We start from the raw sequence: 21559 nt of genomic DNA on the forward strand, positions 1-21559 counted from the left end.
AATCAATATGAAGTACTTTGTTTCTGAAAAAAAAAAAAAAGAAAACTGAATCTGGGCAAAAAGAGCTAAAATGCGTCAAGTAGTGTAGTGAGTAGTAGTGAGTAGCAAAACGGTTATTTAGATTAAGTGCCTGTGTAAAAGCGTATTAAGAATGCAGTCAAGTAGAAAGAAAAATGCTTTTATCAACACTCTTCTCAGAGCTGGTATAGATGGGTGCGTGAAAACCCCATCACAGCAAAAAATAAAATGTGAAGCATCTAAACAGAACTTTTTAGCTGAAAAGAATAAGAAGTTGTGCTTACCTTAAAATTGTGTGCTTTTTCATAGTTGAAGTGGTTGTCGTTTTGAGTTAAGGCTGCTCTTCTGACCAAGGAGGTGATCTGTGAATAGGCAAAGAGTTTCAGAGGTTGCCACAAAAGTGCCCCCTTGACTCCCACCTTCACCCCCAGGGCCACGGCCAGGAGCTCTTGGCGCTTCCTTCCTCGCTTCGACTTGTGAACAACGGCACAGTTTTTCTCATTTTCCAGCCACAGATCCTCTGAGAACATAGCGCTGGGATCCCAAATCTTTTCCCTGTCTTCCTCGGCGCCCGGGAGCCTGACTGTAGTCAGTACGGTACAGTTTGTCCAACTGCTTCTGATGTTAGACAGCAGATTTGAAGCAGCTGCAGCCCATTCTGCCGAGACCTCTGGCATGTGACTTGAATGGGCCGTCTTGTGGGACGGAAGGAGCTTCTGCATCTGAATAAGTAACGGCCTGTGCCGTGCAATTTCTTAAGGCAGATGTGTGCCTCGAACAATAGCCCGAATTCATACACTGAGCAACCTTCCCCCCGCACCCTCCCCAAGCGGTGGTCTCCAGCTAGGTGCTGCCAAAACACCGTCCCGGGGGGACAGTGTTACAGCTTCACGCCCAAAGGCATTTCCAGGGACAGATCACTTCAAGTCCACAGCGTGTTAAAAATGAACAAACAAACAAAAAGCCCCGGGAAAGCCCACACAACTGAATCCGATGCTGCATCCAATTACGCTCAGACTCGGAGACTTATCAGCCAGCAGCCTGCATGCCAGCAGATTAAGCCCTTAAAACCATGATGATTGTTTAATCTTACAGGGCTAAAAACCTCTTTTTTTTTTTTTTTCATATCCTGTACAAGGGGAGAAATCCAGCAGCGCTCCAAGCATTAATAGCACTTTCATGCCGTGTTTTAAACTAGAGCATTTTGTCAGTGTGCACTTGGTAGCATGGAGCTAGCTGACTGTCAGGGAAAGTTGAAAGCCCAGCTGGGACGATGCAGGCTAGGAAGCCCCCGAGCCCTGTGCAGCGCTCAAGTGAAGACAGCAGCGGAGCTTCACATGGATGTAGGAAGCACGTGTGCGCAGCCCTGTTTGCAGAACAGGGTCTGCAAGTTAGCAAGGGCAGTCGTCCTTCACTCTGGTTACACGTGTCTATAGATTTGGAGGGGAATTGATTTCCAGTTAAAGCCTGGGGACAGGAGGGATCTGCACCCTGACCAGTCTGTGCTACAGCTTGCAGCATTACTTTGCGCACCTGATTCACTTCTTTACAGGCAGGTGGTTCGCCTTCCCAGGACACAGAAGATGTGTGACACGGAGCATCCCCTGGGAAGCACATTCAGTGCCCCCTCCCCACAGGCTTCCCCCTCTCCAGCTCCTCTCTCCTGCTCCCTTAGTGAGTATGCCCATTCTCCATCCATAAGAGGAGGACAGGAGTTACCTTCTTGGCAGAGCACTGTGATATTTAATTCTCTAAGGTGTGTCTAACGCTGCAGATGCTGCAACAGAGCAAACTGGGGTTTACCAGCACTACCGGGAAAACTGCCTCTTTGAACTAGAAACATTAAAGACCACATCAGCCTTTTACAGTCTGCCCCACTTCAACTTACCCAGAAAATACGTGAAATTAAAGTATTTAATTCACTTATGTTAATTTGTGAAGTTGAACTTGCCTCTATTTTTTTCAGTCTGCCTTTACCTCAGGCTGAGAAGTCAGAAGGTTCATCTAATTTACTTACTAAAACCTCCACCATATAGACCGCCTGCTCTTAGTAAAAGCAATGCTCTCCTGATTTGAAAGCCCATGGGGACAGATGGTCAGTCGTCAGTAACATCAGGCCGTGCAATTTCAGATAGTGCCCTACTTAGGGTTTTCAAGAAGTTGTGCAACCTGCAAAATCAGCTTCTCAGTTATAAAACGATGCACTTAACTGTATGTATAGCATACTTAATTCCTTTCTTTTCCAGGTAACTCATAGCACCTCTTTTTATGTGCTCCCATACTCCAAAGCCTCTGCTCCCCAGTAGGGAGGATTTCCACACAATCCCGTTGCTCCCTAAGCAGTTGCTGCCCTCCCGGCCTTTCCCCAGGGCTCGGCACTGTTATCTGACCACTGGTGACAACTGGCTGTGATGTATGTTTGAACATAGCTCTGCCTGGAGGAAATCCCTGCTGCTCTTCCATATGTCCTCCCGCTAGTAAGTCCCGACTTCTGCCAGCTCAGGACCTTTATCTGCTTTCCAGCAGATAAAGACAGACTATAGCTCCCCATCTCTTGCTCAATGTATTTCAAGAGATGAGGTACACTGGTTTTAGGGACACCTCTGAACCCGTCAGCGGCAATGGCTTCAGTTTGGGCCGTCACAAAGGAAACTTTGGAGCAGCTTGAAGTTCTTATTACACTCCAGTTTCTTTCCTCAGTACCATTTTAAGTGTATTTACATTTATCTGGAACAAAACCCTCAAACTAGCTCTGAGTTGTTAGACACCTCTGAAGCTACAGCACCTAAATCCCCATATATACGTAAGCTACTTTCTCTCTGACTTCCAGCATAACCGATCCAAAGTCAGAGAGAGGTCGGTTTCCTAATAATGCTCTAATATTTGTATTCATGTCACTAGACTGATAAAAATCCCATTATATAACCAATATTTTTTACATAACATGGCAGATTTGATACTCAAGCTACAGGCTTATGATGATACATATTGGAATTTCTATTTATTAAACTATTTTTGGAATATCAGAGTGTCCTCCTGGGATCAGACATACAGTACTATATTTAATGGAAACTGTGAGTGTTTGCACAGAAGCATTATACGTAATAGACTTGGAGGAGGACAACTCAGCCAAACCAGATCATATGACTAAGGCAGATCAGTATTCACTGTTTATCATATATGAAATTTTATTTATCCCCTAGGTTGCTCTTTCTGCCTTGCTTGGGCCCTGTTTAGACAGTTGTTTAATGGGATCCGTTGCAAACGCAGGATGTGTACAGAAGGCCAACAGTGAGTGCGTCCTCTTAAGAGGCTTAATCATACAAAGCCCTACCAGGTTTGGTGTGTGTCTAAAATGGTGCTGTAAAACTGAGATGAGCTGGACCACATATATAACCCCTTTCCTCTCTAAATATAATGCACACAGCAGCAATGACAAATTCTCAGCAGCAACCAGTTCCAGCGTACTGATACTGCAGGCCAACCCCAGTGCTCGCTCTTATCCATTTTCTTTACTGCACATGGTGTCAACTCATTTAAAGAGCATCTCTTGATCAAGTTAGCCTGCAGCTAAGGAGGAGAACGCCAGCAGCTAAAAATATTACTGCTGGTTGTCACCAAACGTCTAAGGTAGTGAAGGCTGAAAGGCAAATACGGGTTGTCTGCGTTTTCAGACCAAAGGATTTCTGCATAACATATGATTTTAGTTACTAGTCTCTCTGTAAAACACACGCACTGTATAGCAAATTGGGCATTTGCAGCAAAATAAATGTCACTGAACCAGAATAATAAAATTAAAAAGGGAGGGGGGAAGAGGGCGGACTCAGCTGTTGCGCTATTTCCAGCACGCCTTTGCAGAGTGAGCTGAACCACACCATTGTCTTTCCCCTCAAACACTGGCGTCTTGTTTGCTAACAAAGGCCTCAGGGGTAGGAAAGAACAAATTGTAGTATGAAAAGCTTTCCGTTTTGTACATGTGGCATGATTTCTGTTGTAGTCCTGTGGGCAGTGCTGAGGACTCGCTGGAAGCAAGCAGCGGGGGAACGTTGCATGCCGCCCGGCTCCTCCGTGCCAGCGCCAGCGTGGTGGGAAGAGACGCTGTGGGAGCGATGGCTCCTCTCCCCCAGCCGCTGCTGTGCCCACACAGGCTGGCAGGGAGGGGCAGCGAGTGGCGGGTCCTTGGCTCACCGCTCTACCTGCCGAAGGGCACAACTACGGCGGGCAGAGGAGCAGCACGGGCATGTCTCCTTGGACGACACCACAAGCAAAAGGGAGATTGCTCCATGATGAGGAATTATGACAAATCCATGACTGATCTCTAACTAAATACACTTAACACTGCACATAGATACAGTCATAGGTCAAAGGGAGGCCTGTTTCCTTGCAGGCATGGCATACTCGGTAATCTGCCAGACAGATTATGTTTGCTCAATTGCAGACACGCCGTGGAGATGACACATAGTGCAGGCATCTCGCAGCTATTGGGTTTTTCCTGGTTTTCTCCCACGGAGCTCTTCCCACGATGCACGCAGGAGTCAACGCCAAAGAAGCCGGCTCTTAGCAAAACACAGGGCACGGAGGGGAAATGGTGGCGGAGGCTAGTCAGCCAAAGGCCTTCACCATACCACAATGCTGCCAGCCCATGCCTCCCACTGCCATGGCACTGGGAGCTGCCATTAAAAGGTTTCTGTGCTGCTGAAACTGTGGGAGAAAACAAGCTCCAAGCAGAAAATGTACTGAACACAAAGCCTGCACGTTGCTTGCCAACCCAATCTTGCAAAACCCACTTTCCTAAGAAACCGCCCCTCTGGCGGGAAGGCGCTTGATGTCAATTAGGTGAACAGAGACTGCAGAGGTTATCAGGGCTGGGAAGCTCCACAACACAAAGCTCGGGGTTAGGAAAGGAGTCAGACCGCCCAGAAACCAGGCTGCTGCTTCTCTCTGGTTTGCTTTTGAGGGGGGAACACAATCTACTTGCTCCCAGGGAATCAAAAATAGACAAAAATAATTAGCATTAATTGGCTGCCACCCTCCTCTGTTCAACAGATCTCCAATTGCAATCGCTGAGAGCTGCCCCCGAACACAGGTCCATCTGAGCTCCTCAAGGGTGCCATCTTGCCCACTGAAAACCCAATAGTCTCTTGTTTCCAGAAAAAAAATTCCTTTCAGGTGAGCTGGAGCTCAGTAAACTGAATATCATCATTAAAAAAAAAGCACCACAGGTTTTTTTAAAGGGTTAAGATACATCTATAGTTTTGCTTTTCACTCCACAGAGTTTCAGCTTCCTTGTTTTTTAATAATAACCAGTCCCTCTGCAAATCATGAGTCTGAGGAGCTGTCAACACTATGCTTGAAGTGTTTATGGCAGCAGATTGTCTACACTGGGCTCCTACTCTGGAAAGCCTGGGTGCACTTCCATCACCACCAATCCCACCTATCTTTTGAGGATAACCCACTTCAGAGCAAAAGGAACTGGTCATTTAGGAGGACTCCTCCAGTAAATGCTCTGAAGTTATTAAAATTTTAATCTTCACACCTCTCTGAAATTAATGTGATCGACTGTTTATTAGCATTGCAGTGACCAGTTGTCATTTATATGCACTTCTTTCTGACAGGGTCTTCGATCGCCTCCCCTGCAGATAAAAGATATAATTTACCTCCAGCAAATGGAAATATAATCTCCCTTAAACTTCAGATCCCCTTTCTAAATCCTTCTCAAACAGATTTTTCTGTACACATCATGATTATTTTTCTCAAAACAATGTAGTGAACCAAACAATACAATAGCCAAAGGTGAAATGCTGTAGAATCAGGAAGGCACTAGCGAGACTATTATTAAAATAATAGTTTCTGTAAGCCTCTTATAGAGTATTAATATAATAAACTATTGTCTATTTTGGAACAACAACTGGAGGTTACATCAAGTGGTATGCAATTACATAGTCATCTCCAATTAAAAAAATAATGGGCAGATGAAAACCTTTTATGTTGTCAGGCAATTGTATCACTTAATGCGTTAAGCTGTGTATTTCACGTCCACCGTTGTGTTTAATATGTCTGAAATAGTATTTTGACTTCTCATTTTGGTAAACTGTAGTAAATATGCGTTGTGTTACAAATACACTGTCAGTATCAAGGAAGAAATAGTCCAGAAATAAGGAAAGGACCTAAGTATAGGATCAACTAATTCAGCGATTCCCCTGAATAACCCTGTAGAGATTAACATGGTAACAGCAGGTCTAGCCTATTTATTGCCTCGACTTCCTTTCCTCCCACTCTCTCCTTTATCCTTCCCAATCTATCTCCATGCTTGTCAAGGTTATTAATGACATTTTCCTGGCCAAGTTCATGAGCCTCTCCTCTGTGCTTAATATTGATGACCCAAACAGTAGCAGAGGGATGGAAGAGCAGGGGCATGAGGGCTAAGCAGGGCAGATGAGAGCAGAACTGGACACCGCTGCCATCACTGCCGCCACGGAGAAAGAGGAGCACCAGGTCCCCCACAGTGGGGCTGGCAGTAGCCGCTTCATCTGCAAACAGGGCTTTCTCAGGAAAACTGCACTGAGTTTATTTCTGAATTACTTCTTGTTCTCTGTGTTGATACAACACACATGATCGAATTTGACTACAATGTATGCAAATGAGTACTGTTGTCACACCTATAAATTAAACCGTATCTATGATAACATCTGGTCTGTACGCAAACAAAATTCAAACATAACATTTATCCTGGTATTTGTAAAAAATCTGCAGTGATCCTGTTATTTTATCAGTTATGTTGGCTTTGTCAACAACAAAACTAACAGTATTTTTCTAACTAAACAGACATTTAAGGATAAAATGGACAGATGGATGGAGGGAGGGATGGAGGGATGGATGGATGGCAGGTGTCTAATCTAAAACAGTAATCAGGTCTCTCTTCATAATCAAAGGAGAAAAACAGAAACCTCCAGACAGTGATTCATCCTCTTCTATGACAGACTAAGTTTAAAATGGGTCTTTGTAGCTCATTTATGGATCATATAAGGAAATTACATGACTCAGGTAGAAACAGATAGCTTACTTTAAGATAATAAAAATTAGGTAAGGTCAATCTCTGAACTCTTTTCTATTTCTATTTTTCTATTATCTATTCAATTTTAGAATAAATTAAATAAGGAATAATTTATTTTATCAGCCTCAGCCATATCTATAAGTAATTATAGAATAATAACTGTACTTTGGTTTGGTTATCAATACTTCCCATACTTTAGACCTGGCTAAGACTCATGCTCTGGATACATGGAAAACCCAGTTTACTACATCTTTTGTTACACAGCTGCATGTACTTTTATAGGTTTTTCTGGGCTTATTGGATAAATTTTTTCAAGAAGTGTAACTATAGAGGAATCAGTCTGTAATTAATACCAATTTCTGGTGCTGACTATATAGGTAGCCAGTATTTTGACATTTCACCCACAGAGGAAATAGTCTAGCAACATAATGAACTTAATATGATATACAATGGCCTCTCTGAATTAAGAGGGAACTGACTCATGCTCTCTGCAAGATATGGGACTATTAGTCAAGAGACAGAGATTTAAAAAAATTTCCTAAACATTATAGTTTTTATCCAGACCCCCAGTGGATGCTGGCTCAGCACCATGTAAGCTATACATGCATATGACCTGTTCATCTTTTTACGTTTTTGCTATGAAACTCTTGCTTTCTGAAGAAACAGCACTTTGTTTAGGAAAGCCAGCTTGCCGTTGATTAAAACCATCATTGCCCTGCAAGGAGACTGCAGAGCTTGAACTCAAGCCAAACCCGCTGAGCTGCCACAATGAAGTGGAGAAGTTAACATGCTTACTTCCAGGTCTGGGGAGAGGAAGGCAGGAACGTCCCCTCTGAGAAAGGCGATGCCTGTGAGCACAGCGCAGTGCCCTTGAAAGGATGGGAAAGGGGCTAGAGGCACCCTAAGTGCAACAGTCCTGCCCTCGGGGCCCTTTCGGCTCACTCGTATGGGGCTGTCATTAACCGTAACTGCTTGTGCATTGAAGGACCTGGTTGGGTGCCATGCTCAATCACAGGGTTAAATTGAGGACCATGTTTTGTGAGACCGCATTAAGTCTGTTTAATGTCAGGACATCAAATAAATGAGCTTGATAATAAATCTCAGTGCTATACAGCTACTATGTTGTATCGGTGGTGGGCATAAGGCCTGGATGTTTGACCATATGCCTCATTACACACCCAAACAACATACATAGCATTGTACACAAAGACCTACATCCTCACTTTTGCGATAATTCTCATTTCTCTGTCTCAAACACTACTAAACCCTACAGGCAGGTGTTATCTCAAAGCAATACAGTAACCGGTTATTTGCTCTGTACACAGTAAAATTTAACACAACAAAAATAAATACAATACAAAAAATAAAACACAGAAAGTTCTTCTGTTTCTCACTTCGAGTTCTGACACTATATGCTGGTGGGAGTAAACTTCTCTCGGAGTGAGACCAACTCAGCCTTGCAGCATACGCTCCAGGCTGAATCTTATGGACCACAGTCAGAGCTTCTGTTCATATAGAGAAGCAAAAATCCACCCCTCCTGGGATTATGACAAAACGTGGAGGAAAAAAGTCTTCAGGAAAGTTTCCCAGAAACCACAGAGTCAGACAGCAATGGCATTTATGTTCAGAGCCACTAACCACTCGGCAGAGCCAGCTGATCTCTGGAGGGGCTGTAAAGCGACGCTGAGAGAGCTGCCAGAATGTAAAGTATGCTGTGGCAGTCTTGAGAACCGACAGCAGCATCCTAAGTTTTGTCCCAGCTCAAGACAGCTTAAAACAAGAGACTTTAATGTGGGTTAAAGAAGAGATTTATATAAGTGAAAAAGAACAAATAATTTGTGAACCAGTGACTCATGAACCAGTGATCCATGAACCAGTGATCATCTTGTTTAAAAAACTGGCAATCTATAAAATTGTTCTGGACACTGGCAGTTCAGGAGTGGATTCTCAATGGTGTGATGCTCTTGTTTCTTTAGAACTCACAGGGAGATGGGGATGATAAGCAGTTTGCAGGGAGGACAGTGCCAATATCGGCATCAAGCAGCAAACAGGACTTTTCTCTAGCTTTGGCAGTTTCTGGGTGGTGTGAAGGAACTCTAAAGCTTCAGTCTCAAACTTATAAACAGCATGACCGAGTTACGCTGCTGTTCAGCAGTCACGACACCTTCAGGTAAACTACACAGTGCAAGGATCGAGAAGTGTAATCATGTGTTTTCCATCATTAGTAATATTTCTGTCCCCTTTTACTGCACCATCTTGTTACTTCTTCCAGCAAAAATGCATAAAGTGGGTAGACAATACAAGGTGAAAGGAATTATTCATGCCATTTAGGGCACAAAGGAGGCAATTAGCAAATAAGAACACAACATGTTTTCAGGTTGAAAGAATACTTTTTAACAAGCCTGAGCCATTGCACTTTACCAAAAAAAAAGGAGAAATGCTAGTTTTATAAAAATGCTGTGCTTTATGACTGTGAACTTCTATTTCAGTATCCTTTATGAATTGCATGGCAAAAAAAAAAAAGAGGGCAATAGGGAACTATTTTCCATGTGCATAAGTGGAACTGTGGCATGGAGGGGATCACTGGTTTTGGTGCTGGGCCACCCATGGCTGTCTTACGACTCGCCTGAGCTAGCTGTATATCCACGAATGCCTCCGTGTCCCAGGACATGTTCCCCTGAGGTGGGAGCATACAGTATTTACAGCTTACCTGTTTGTGAAATAAGTGCTTCTGTCCCATCAAGTTTCAAGGAATGTCACCCTGTTCATGAGAGACAGGGTCAAATCCTGGCCTGTCGTCCCAAAAGAAGTGGTAAGGCTGTATGACCCTTGGTATAACTCTGACTAATGGCTCCAAAATGCGTTTGCTTAGAAACAGAGCAGGAATCCATGCAGACGAAGGTGACGTGGGGTTAAAGAACAGATAGGAGGCTGTGCACTCAGCTGTGATCACTTACCTATTTCATTATATGCATGAACTTTACCCCATATATTACATTCCCCCTTGGTATACAAGAAAGGTTCCTATAGCGTAAACCTGTATCAGCTTCTGTTCTCCTCACAGACTCAGCACAGAAAGAGAACGGTTGGGATAGGACTACCACCTCTTGTTGAAAAGTAGAAAGCTGTCTGCAGGACAGCTTCCTGTGGAGCATGTACCCTCCTCCACCTCCTTCCAGCTCACCCTGCAGAAAAAGCAGCTCAATGCATAACCAACTTCTTCTCCTGAATGTGGCTTCCGAGCAGCACTCGGCCCTCGCTCGGTTTCCCTCTTCCCACAAAGAAGCAAGGGAACTACTGTGTGCTGCAGACTGCACATGAAAAGCATGGTTCGCTGCGCTTTTATAAGGACGCGTTATAGGACACGCAAACCACTTGAGATCACACACTTTGAACCTGTATAAAGTACCGGAATGTATCCAAGTTGCTTTATTTTCCCTTCAAAAGAACTGTTTTGTGTTGCATTTACTTTGCCCGCTGCTTGAAGCTGGTTTTGTTACTCCATTACTGTGTGAGTAAGTAGTGGTGCGGCTATCCTTGAAAACACATATGCATTCCCATGGCCATCAGAGAAAAACTGAGACAAAGACTGACCCCACTTCTCTGCTAGTGAATGAACACAGAAAGGCCGTATAACCCTAGTTTTATTGTTCCATACAGGTGTCATTTGACCCTGATATCCTTATAACTCCCTGTGACCTGCAGCCCACTGCCCTCTGCTATGAAGCAGCGGCTTTTGTTCCTGATGGCACACCATGCACAGCTGCTTCCATCGTTGTTTGGAGGGGGACAGATGGCTGCTCTCAGCACAAAAAGGAGATTAAAAAAGAACTGAGGGAATGACATCACTACCCAGCCTGGGATTTAATTGACGGGACCCACGGGGCTACCACCAGCATGAACTCAAACTGCAGTTGACTCTGCCCATGGAAAGGAAAAAGTTTGTATTTTGGAGACTGAAGGACATTTCTTTTGCAATATGTAGTTGCCACCACTCCAATATATATATTCTTTAACAGCTGTTTATGAATAGATACTGTCCTATCAGCAGCAGCACTTTTAAAGTACTCAAAAAGTGAGACTTACACTGCACCCTACCTCTATCCATGCCCATAGTTCAACTGCAGTAACTTGATTTACAGCTTATTTACTTTGTTTTGCTTGTGATCAAAGTTTGTAAGAAATGGTTGGGGAAACATGAAACACAATAAATGAGTTTCACCATTAGGACCAATCCTGCTAAGGCATTTTGTAGGTAAAAGATTTAATCCATATCTCATAGCCCCGCTTAAGTCAATGGAACTAAATAGCACAAAACTTTAGTTCTGGAAGTAGTGAGCTTTGTAGTCACTTTTCTGCCTTGAATTGAGCTCCAGATCTATGAAATCACTCTGAATTCTCCCCTTTCTGATCACCGGACACTAAAGGATGGCAGCTGTTGTGGAACTCCAGGACGGACCCTCTGGGGAACTATGAATACCTTCAATTGACTGCGTATACAGTGATCTTGTCCACTAAAGTATTTTCTGCAGTTTACCTAGCTAGCATTTATCTGAATTTATATATTATCTTAAGTACATTACCTGATTATTATTTGGGACAGGGGAATTTGGCCTCTGCATATGTGTGGTACTTGGTGCCATCACATTTTTCTGCAGAGCACAGATTTTTGCTTTGTGACAGATGAGGTTCCTAGCAAAACCATACAAAAATCATGAAATGAAAATTCCCAAATGGAAATAATAGTGAGATCTATCCAAAGTGTTAACCTCCAAGAAGAAAGTTAGCAGTATACATAAGGCGCAGTATACATAATAAGTGTCATGTATATGTATTATGTCATCAGCAATCAGAACACAATTTCTGAATTGTGCTTGTTGGAACACTGTTGACCACACAGTCTAAGATAAAATAATTGACCTTTCTCTGCCTCCTTTTTTCCAGCTGTAAAACTGCCATAATACAAGCCTGCTTATGAACCTGGGGCTTCTGTAAGATGGAATTAGTACTCATGAGCCTCTGTTAGGGTGTAGGGGGAATAGCACAACAGAAGTACGATTTTATAAGGAATAGTAATAGTTTGGTAAAATTTGTAAAATTCAGCAAACATTTTTTTAAAATATGAAATTCAAACAGGCACATGCTTGATCCACTGTGTTAAGTGGGTTGTTACATTTATGTGATGTTGCTGCTTTTAGGAATGTCTCATTGAAAACACTCGTCAATGTGGCCACATAGCTACCACCATGCTGTTTATGTTACCATCAACAGACATTGCCAAAAGGACCAGAAATTATTTTTCTAATCTGTTTTATTTCACCCTCGCTGTGAAACAACTGACAGGCACTAGATGTGCAGGAATGCTGCAATATGAAGATGAAACCATTCCACGAAGAATAAAAAGCTCCTTCAAGATGGTTTTTTTTCCCTGAAAGGAAAAAAAGGAAGGTATTGAGCACCCTCTGCCTCCTCCAAGACAACTGGGAGTACAGCACAGGGGCATTACTGAGATCAAAAAAGCCCCCAGCATCTTCTGTCACTGAAGCAATTTCTTCTTTCCTTGAGTGACTGGGAACAGCAGAGACACACTCCTCCACGTAGCCCAAGCTGGGGCTGGGACCCATCACACAACAGTACCCCACTGCAGCTCCTGCCCCAGCCCCGAGGATGGTTTTACTCCTAAATGCAGATCAGTGTCCGTGGGAGACATCACCGTCTATTTGTGGGTCTGCCCGAAGAACCAAGTTGAGCCTTTTTCTTCTTGCATCTAACCACACAGAGTAAGGTTCAGATTATCTCCTCGGGCACAGCTGTACAAACGAGCTCTATCCGGGAGACTTCTGGAGCAAACTCGTGGCTTTCAGCGGATTTGCACAGCTGCGGCCAGAGGATGGGAGTGCAGAAAACCACGATGCTGATGAGACAAGAGACGTAACAGCTCCCATCAAACGCGCTCTGAGTTTTACCGTCTCAGCAATGCTGACAGCAGCACCAGCACACACTGGAAGGGCCTGAACCAACAATGTGCTGCACATCTTCCACTGCCAGTAATTCAGACCTGAAGGCATTCAGCACACCATAGAGTTGGACCAGAGGTTATGATAAAAAAGAGGGAAGACTTACGTGCTTCATAAAGTACCATCATTTTTTACTTTGCTAATCTGAAGACTAGAATAGCGTATCAGTCAGTGTCTTTGAACTTGGGGGAGACTTTTCAGGGAAACATTTTTTGTTGCAGAATACGTGACTCATCAGACCTGGAACTTTGCACAGGGAAGTTCTGACCAAGACCCAGATTCCATTTTTTTTTAAACTGTGGAAGCATTTAAGTTTCAGATATTTTAAAAAGCAATTTTCTGTTTCCAGTTTGAAACACTTTGTTAAAAACAGTTAATAAAACATTAAAAATAGTTGGAACAGTTTCAGACAATCTAACTCAAATCTTTTTCTGCCTTTTATCCTGCTTCCTCAGTGCTCAGTCATGAAAAGTTTTTTTCATGTGTGTTTTACTTTTATTACAATTCAGAACAAAGTCAAAACAAAAGTGCAGAAATTGCCCATTACTATTATAACCCTCCACTACAGTGCTTTGATAAAATGTTAGTTTCAAAGGCGATCCTCTACTGATGACTGCCGAGCAAAGTTGTATTCCCCTGTACAAGCTCAATACAGAGACACAGGAGCTTTGCATTCATTTTCTTTCTGTTAATCAGTTGTTCCCCAGGGCTCCTTTAATCTGCAGTGACAGCCTCAGTCCCACTGAGAATGGCTTTTCTGCTACTAAAACAAAAGGCACATCTCTAAATACTTCATAATTTCAAGCAGCAAAGAATCTTATTCTCCTGGTTGAAAAAAGCAATAACAAAAGACTCATGCCTTAGCAGGCTGATGTGAATCACAGCCATCTTCTGCTTTCATTTTTGCTGTCTCAGGACTTCAACTGAAAGACAGACTTAATCTAGCCAGCATGGGAAGAAGGAGCCATGCCACAGCCATTCCCTTGCAAAGGCCGATCAACGAGAAGCGCCCCTGAAGGAATGCCGTAGAAAGACTCTCAGCTGTTTGTAAAGTATCGCAGTTCAGCCCCAGTGGAGGGGACAGCCGTACTTAATATAGACAGCATTAATGAAGGATTTACGCAGCCAGGAGCAGACAATGCAGCATTTTAAACCTCATGTTTACACTAACTAGTCAAAGACTTGCCAGTGCATAAGACAAAAGCTAAAATCAGACTTCAGTGCATTGAAAGAAAACCATGCCTTTTGGGGTGGTACATTTTCACACCCCACTAATTGCTTCCATTTATATTACGTTAATTTCCAAATTAGACAAAACTTTAATTTTTTTTTCATTGCAACATTAAAAGTAACAGCTTGTCGGCTCTACATTTTGAAAAATAGGCTGAGCACTGTATTGCCCATTCAGACAAAGTAAGTTAATTCATCACTTAAATGTATTTTCACTTCATTTTAAAACCATCTAATTTGCTTTTAGAAGTTTAACAAGTTGGTTTACTATTGCTGCAATACAAGGAGATTTCATTAAATGACCTGCCATCTTCTATCAGCATCATCATGATTACATGCTGCCCTTGTTTTATTTTAATTTATAGCGATTTTTTGCAACTTGCCAACATGGGTTCTTAGTAATTTAACAGAAGTACAAGACTGGCATAGAAAGCAAGCCAGCCGCTTCCATTTCCCCTGTGCTCCACTTTTCATTCACACCTCAGTTTTACAACCTCCAGTGCTGCACAGTACTTGCAGGGCACCAGACCTGGAGACTTTACTGATGTGTAGGATAAGGCCTTGCCAACTGGGGGCTTTTTGCTTTCTTACTAATCTTCATTAACTTCAGCAGTGTCAAAATGTTGTGAAGAGAAACGTTATCTCCACAGACCAGTTCACAAATTGTCTTGAGCTTTATAGGTCAAACCTCAACACCCTAAACTTGTTGGCAAACTAACTGGCAAAACGTGCCTTACAACAGGCATACTACTTGCTCCGCAACGCATGAGGCAGGCAAACAACGGGACTTGAAGGATCGGCTGTAATCCTCAATAGACTTACAGGTTGCTTCATCACATCACACAGATTCAGCTCCAAGTTACCTAGAGCTTGACTGTGCTGCTGACTTCCACGTTGCTGCTTCTATCCACGTGATGCGAATCAACCGAGTGCTGGCGAGATAAAGCCCAACACCTCTGTACTGCCGCAGCTGCAGGGCAGAGGTGAGGGGCAACATCTGTCCCAGGGAGCCCCTGGGACAAAGAACCAACACCTGGAAATGAACAAGTGGTTGTTCTCAGCTAATAACAAATCCGCTAAAAAGCAATTGTAGCTGTTTCCCCAGCTGTTTCCCCAGACAGTCTGATCAATGATGGTCTCTGCAGTGCGGAAAACATACATGTTTACTGATAAGGGGAAGAGTTGGGAAGCATCCAGGTACCAGCTTTCTGCACCCAGCCAGTAAAGGCCAGGTACCAGGTTTTGGCACATCATGTGCAAAGGAAAGGGAGGCATCACTTAAAAACTCTAGCAAGTGCTTAGCACAAATGAGATCAGAAGGGCTTTGGAGATCAATCAGGGATAAGGAGATTAGCTCCTTGGTTTCACAGAGACCAATGTCATGGGAAGTTTATGCTATAGGTGGAAAAGAACAGTGGAAATTGTGGCAGATATTCCCTATCAGAAAAACATCAGCTGGGCAATCAGAAAGCTCTTCTGAGCAGCCAGAGCAATCTGTCTAAAGCACTTCTCCTCCAAAAGTAGAATGTCAAAGACAACTTACAACTGCAGTACTTTTATTTCTTATTTTCGAATGATAAAAATGTCCCACTTGAAAGGAAGAAGAATTCAGTGAATCTTCAGCCAACATTCCTCTGTAGCTCAGCACCAGCTCTAAACAGGGATCTCTGCCATCTCATAATGACAGACGTTTACCCTGTATACTTTTCACCTTCTGCTTCCTGCCCTTGTGTAATTGCCTGTCTCACGTTAGAAGTGGGCCATCCATCCTACTGAACACATTTGGGCCACTATTTTCAATGCAGTTTTATGTACGCTATCCATACTATCAATATTGCTGTCATTTCCTGCTCATATTCAGCTAAGATGACTCTGCTCCCATAACCACATGAAGCATCAAATGAGAAAAATACTTACTGAGCTAATTCCATTGGTAAAGTTTCATTTTTATTCTCTACAATGTCTGGAATCACTAATACACATTAACTCATTGCCTAGAGAAACATTTTTGTTTTAGAAAAAATGAAATGTTCTCTATGGTTAACTATATGGTAATTTATGTAGCGAATTGAATGATCAGACACTCTAGATTTACAGAAGTACTTCGCTGTATGCTTTAGCAATTCTGCAGTTTACAGTGATTTATATTTACAGAAGCCCTTTAGGATTTAAGGGCAGAATCTTCCTTTGTTCGGTAAATCTGTACAGTCTCACTATTTATTGTTAACAAGAAATGTCATCATATTTATCATCAGCAAATCTTCTAAAGTCTGTAAACTATCAACTAGCTGTATGGCTAATTTATAAAACTCATCATTACTATTTAAAATTGTTACTATGTGCCAAACAATCCATAATGAAGAGCATTGACTTTGACACTTAATTTCCCTCTGTTCATACTTGGGTGAGACTCCAATTGACCGAGCAGACTCTTTATTTTTCAGTAGTGTTTATTATTTGCATTGCAATAGTGCACAGGAGCTTGAGCCTTCCACCAGGTCAAGGCAACAGCGATGCTGTACAAACATCGAGAAAGAGACCTTTCCCTGCCCTGAAGAGCTTACAGTCTAGAAAGCCGCCCCACCTTCGTAACGAGGACTTTTCTTCCACGCAAGAAAAAATACGAAATGGAACATAACCACAACAGACAAAGACATTAAGTTTTAAGCCTGTGAAGAAGAATTTGCAAATATTGGAGCAAGGACACAACAGTAAATTACCAGAGTGTTTTAAAAGTGCACTATATATAATACCCCAAGTAGTAAAGCTCCTGTCTCTCCTTCACTTAAGTAAGTGCTGAATTACTGATTAACATGCAAACAAAGAGGAGGAGGAAAATAGAAACCCCATTTTAATTCACAGGTCTTTCTCCTTGCTGTCCCTGTTTTGCCCAGAATAACTAGATCCCTTATTTCTTCAGAGAATAAATCAGCACAACTTCAAGAAAGAAATGGGTACAACAAAAGCCAGTCAATTTATTCAATATTTATAAAAAAACTAGAGCTCTCCTTCCATATTATCATGGGATGTAGATTATTTCACAACCCATTTTGTAATTCCTAACAAACCCCAATCTGCCTGAGAACCAACCCTTGCTATTGCAAAAGTCTGCAGTCCACAACACATACACAACTAAAATATATTTAGAACATCTACTGAAAAATCACAAGTATTTTAGTTCAAAATGACCCTCTCTTAGACTTTCCATTAAAATACATCTTTAAAATAACTTCCTAAGTTTATAAATAGACTGCAAACTAAAACATTTAGGAGCCAAGAAATACCAAAGCTAAGAACTATCTGAAGAATTCCAGCACTGCCCTTCTGGGCACAGCATGAATCTGCCTACTTGCAGACAACATATTTTGTCTGATTTTGTGTATATATATATATATATACAGACATATATATGTATGTATGTATGTATTCAGAGTCTGTTGTTCCATGGACATAATAGGAAAGAGGCAAATACTAAGATAAAGGTGTTGCTGATTAACGTGATGATTTATCAAAGAGTGTGAGTGGACTAGACTTGGCTGAAAAGCAAGGGATTTGTTCTCTGTAAAATGTCTTGTATTTTTTCCAAAATTTTAAACCCCAGGGGAAATGGTGGGCATTTGGTGGAAGGAGTTTTCTGGTGAAAATGACACTGTTTCAGGTCTGCTGTGTCTGGGGAAGATCCACCAGTGAGACAGGGGACTGTGTTTCGGGTTCTCAGCTTAATGGCAGACTGCCTAAGGCCCGGGGATCATTAACTTCCAACATAATTAGCCAATCCATCAGGCAGATTACATCAAGGCTGAGGACCCCCAAAGAAATCCAAGGAAGTGGTGAGGTGTGAGTGCTGAGGATGGAGGTGTGATCTGTGAATACATATGGTCACTTGGACTCAGTAAAATATTTTTTTCTTTTGAATGAAACATTTCAGGCTCAAACATACATTTCCTGAAAAATAAAAAAGAAAAAACCTAGGTGTTGCTGGAAATCTTCCAAATATCTCTAACCTGGACTCTTGCCGAAGGAGATAGACTGTGCTTACTGGAAGAACCAGGACTAATTTAATGAGCAGTGGGTCTACTTTTTCAGCAATGAAGATAAAAATAAATTTTGAGCAGCTGCCTACTTCACTATGCAGCAGCCATGGGCTTTAATCCATTTGATAGACTATACATCTGCACAGAAATCAAAGAACAGTAGGAGTATTTTATATTTATGAATCTATTATACTCATGTAACAGAACATTACACTATTTATCTTTAGTACATCTGCATATGTATATATCTTTTGATATGCTATGCACATACAATATATATGCATATAATATGCATATCAATATAGAAGCATCTCTATATCTAAATTTAATTAGTTGGCCACTGAAAAATGTATTACAGGCAAAAGAAAGACTTGGCATGTCAACTGGAGCCACACACAGTGAACACCACCCTCAAGTACCCAAAGTCTGTCTCTAAACCAGACATTGTGCTAAATTGTGTACAGGTAAAATATAATTATCAGGATGTTTCATCAGAAATATGCAAATATTTAGACTTTCAGAATCACAATTTTGGATATTACAGTCCCACACAACTGTATTTTTTAATAGTGGATATACAGGGAAAAAGTAAAGCAGTTAGAAAGATTGAACACATTTTTTTCATATGGATCTAAGTTCATAGCCAAATCAAAAGAAAGCTCTTATTCTAAGCAAAACGTCACCTGTTCTTCTTCCTGCATACCTTTCAAATGTTATTGTTGAAAAACAGATTGCGCTAGGAAGTATACTATTAAAATAGCTTTCTATCTCAAGCAGCTGTGTACATTTACTGTCAGCAAGTGTGTTCGGTAAATAAGAACCTGAGCTGTCTACTGAAAGAAGATAAATCGTCCTTCCCTAAAATGATATCAGCAATTAGCAGAATTTATTAGAGCTAGTATCCCTTCTAAGCCATCAGGAAAGAGTAGTGCCTTACAGCACATCATTTAAAATGTCAATGAGGATGTGAATTTTTTTCTCTCATGTAGACTTTGCAAGAAACTGCCTTGCTTTACCACCTTCAGGGTAAAGGAACTTCCACGCCATTTGTTTAGGATCAAACCTGGAGCACCCAGCAGAGGCTCTGTACGACACAGGTTGTAGCCACCAACCTCCCTGGCGGGGACAGGATGCTTAGAGCACCAGCATCTGTGCTGAGCTTCCTGCGATTCTCTTCTCCCCAGTGGTTCTCCATCAGCACCGGGAACTTTGCTTCTCCCATTTCCTTCTAATGTATAAATTTGGCAGGCTACAGAAACATCTACTTAGCCGAGTTTCTGAGATGGCTAGATTTTGGAGGGTGAATGGGAAGAAAAAGAACCAGGCAAGATTGATCTGTGAAGATCATCTTTTTTTCTTTTTCTTTTTTTTTTTTTTTTCCAGTAAAATATCATTCCAGCTGCAGGTCATGCTTAGATTCTGCTGTGGATCACCTACCGCATTTTTAGTTTTTGTAAAACAAGAGCTGTCACAGCCAGGCACGCAAGATAAATTGTTACAAATAATAGATAAATAAATACAGCCCAGAGAGATTCATTTTATGCTACTTCAGGCAAACCCCAATTGATTGCAAGTTTCTAGGAAAAGTAACTCGCTTCCTTATTTGTCTGTAAAGTGCCTAGTACACATCAGTGCTTTTATAGAAAATAGATATTAATAAGAAGAGAAAATATTAACAGTAATCCTCAGGACATCTGTGAGATGAGCAGATACTTGCTTCTGGGTGATGGAAAGCAAGTGACAACTGAGGGAGTGAGCACGGTCTAGGGAGAAAGCCTCCAAAGTATTTTCTGAAAAAGTTGTCCAACGCATTTTCCTTTCCTTTTATTACAATATTGTGACTAAAAATTTTGCTTATAACAACCACAAATCTAGCAGACCACTGCCTTACCCTTATGCTAAGAAATGCTCTATGCAGCCACATTATGCTCTTAAAAGCAAACACTCCCTGTGTCATTTGTTTTATTTATTTCTTCCCATGACTTTATGGAACAAACTGGTGGCTATCTTTCCATCACGCTGACTTGCACTCAGCAAACAGCTGATTACTCACTGTCATGCATGTAAATCTTTGAAGTGCAAAGCAAAGAAAAGAATGTCCCTATTTACTTCTTAAGTGAAATCCCAGCATCCAGCAGAATTTTAAAACTGTTTTTTCTAGGGCAATACTTCTTTCATCCTCCCAACACTACACATTAAAGAAGAGAGATCTGTCTTAATTCAAGCTGAGCTCTGACCCTTGAAGTCTTATGATGCTGTCTGTGTTTACATGAGCACAGACTATTTTTCTCCAAGCCAGTTCACATCATGCATGTTCCTCTCAAACTCTCTTCTGAATCCTGAATGTTAATGTCCCTCCTTCGCCCCATGGCTCCCCAGGGAATCGGGAAGCTGTGCAGTCTGGATGCTGCACAACAATTTTCATCAAAAGGCTGGTATTATTCCCATTTCATTGACAAGAGGCTGACTTGTTATATTAATCTTTTCTCCTTTTTGGCACCTAATTGGAGTTGCAGCTTGCATTTTTTAATAACATTTAATAGGGTATATTATTTTCTATATTCAGATAACAGATCTCATTAGTTTCACCTGCATTTACTGAATACTTCTGCAGAATCTAATTTGTGCACTCAGTAGCAGAAGTAGCCTCATTAGCCTCTGAACATGTTTGAGCTACTTGCCAACACAAAATGAGTGCTCTGGGCAGGGATGTAATCCAGCCCATTGTGCAACTTTCAACGAGCTTCATCACTGCAGTAGACTTTTTTTTTTCCCTTTTCGTCACATGCCTTTCACTTCCATAAATAGCAAGGCAAAGCTGCTTGCCCACAGCCACCCACTCACCCACAGCCACGACTTAACAGTCATCAAGAAGTGGAAACAGTAGAAATTGTAGTCAGCTACAGCTGTAGCATTCAGGGGAAGGCAAAATTTGGAAATTCTTCTTGTTCTTCAACCACTTGAATCCAACACGGGGACAACAGCATGTTTAACTACATAACCATGGTGCTTTAGCTGAGCAAAGTTCTTCCAGTGCACTGAGCGAGGCAGGAGCTCCACAGGAAAGAAATGAGATCCTATAACTAAAACCAGTACTGTCATGTAAACGTACAGCTGGGGTTGTACTGGTAACCCTCCATTTGGCGTTCCCTAACTTCCAAATGCTTAACTTTGTGTCTTCAAAGCTCTTTTAGTGTTGACTCTTT

General features: G+C 41.9%; 1 protein-coding gene across 2 annotated transcripts in view; it reads right to left on the minus strand.

The window, feature by feature from the left end:
- Positions 1-21559, minus strand: part of CHN2 (chimerin 2) — a 169220-nt gene that overhangs the window by 25766 nt on the left and 121895 nt on the right. For both annotated transcript variants that reach the window (XM_030008390.1, XM_030008391.2), the window contains one exon: positions 303-380. In XM_030008390.1, coding sequence (XP_029864250.1) covers positions 303-380 — 78 coding nt within the window. The remainder of the gene's footprint in view (positions 1-302; positions 381-21559) is intronic.

Source organism: Aquila chrysaetos, chromosome 3 (assembly GCF_900496995.4).
Source record: "Aquila chrysaetos chrysaetos chromosome 3, bAquChr1.4, whole genome shotgun sequence".
Taxonomy (NCBI): domain Eukaryota; kingdom Metazoa; phylum Chordata; class Aves; order Accipitriformes; family Accipitridae; genus Aquila; species Aquila chrysaetos.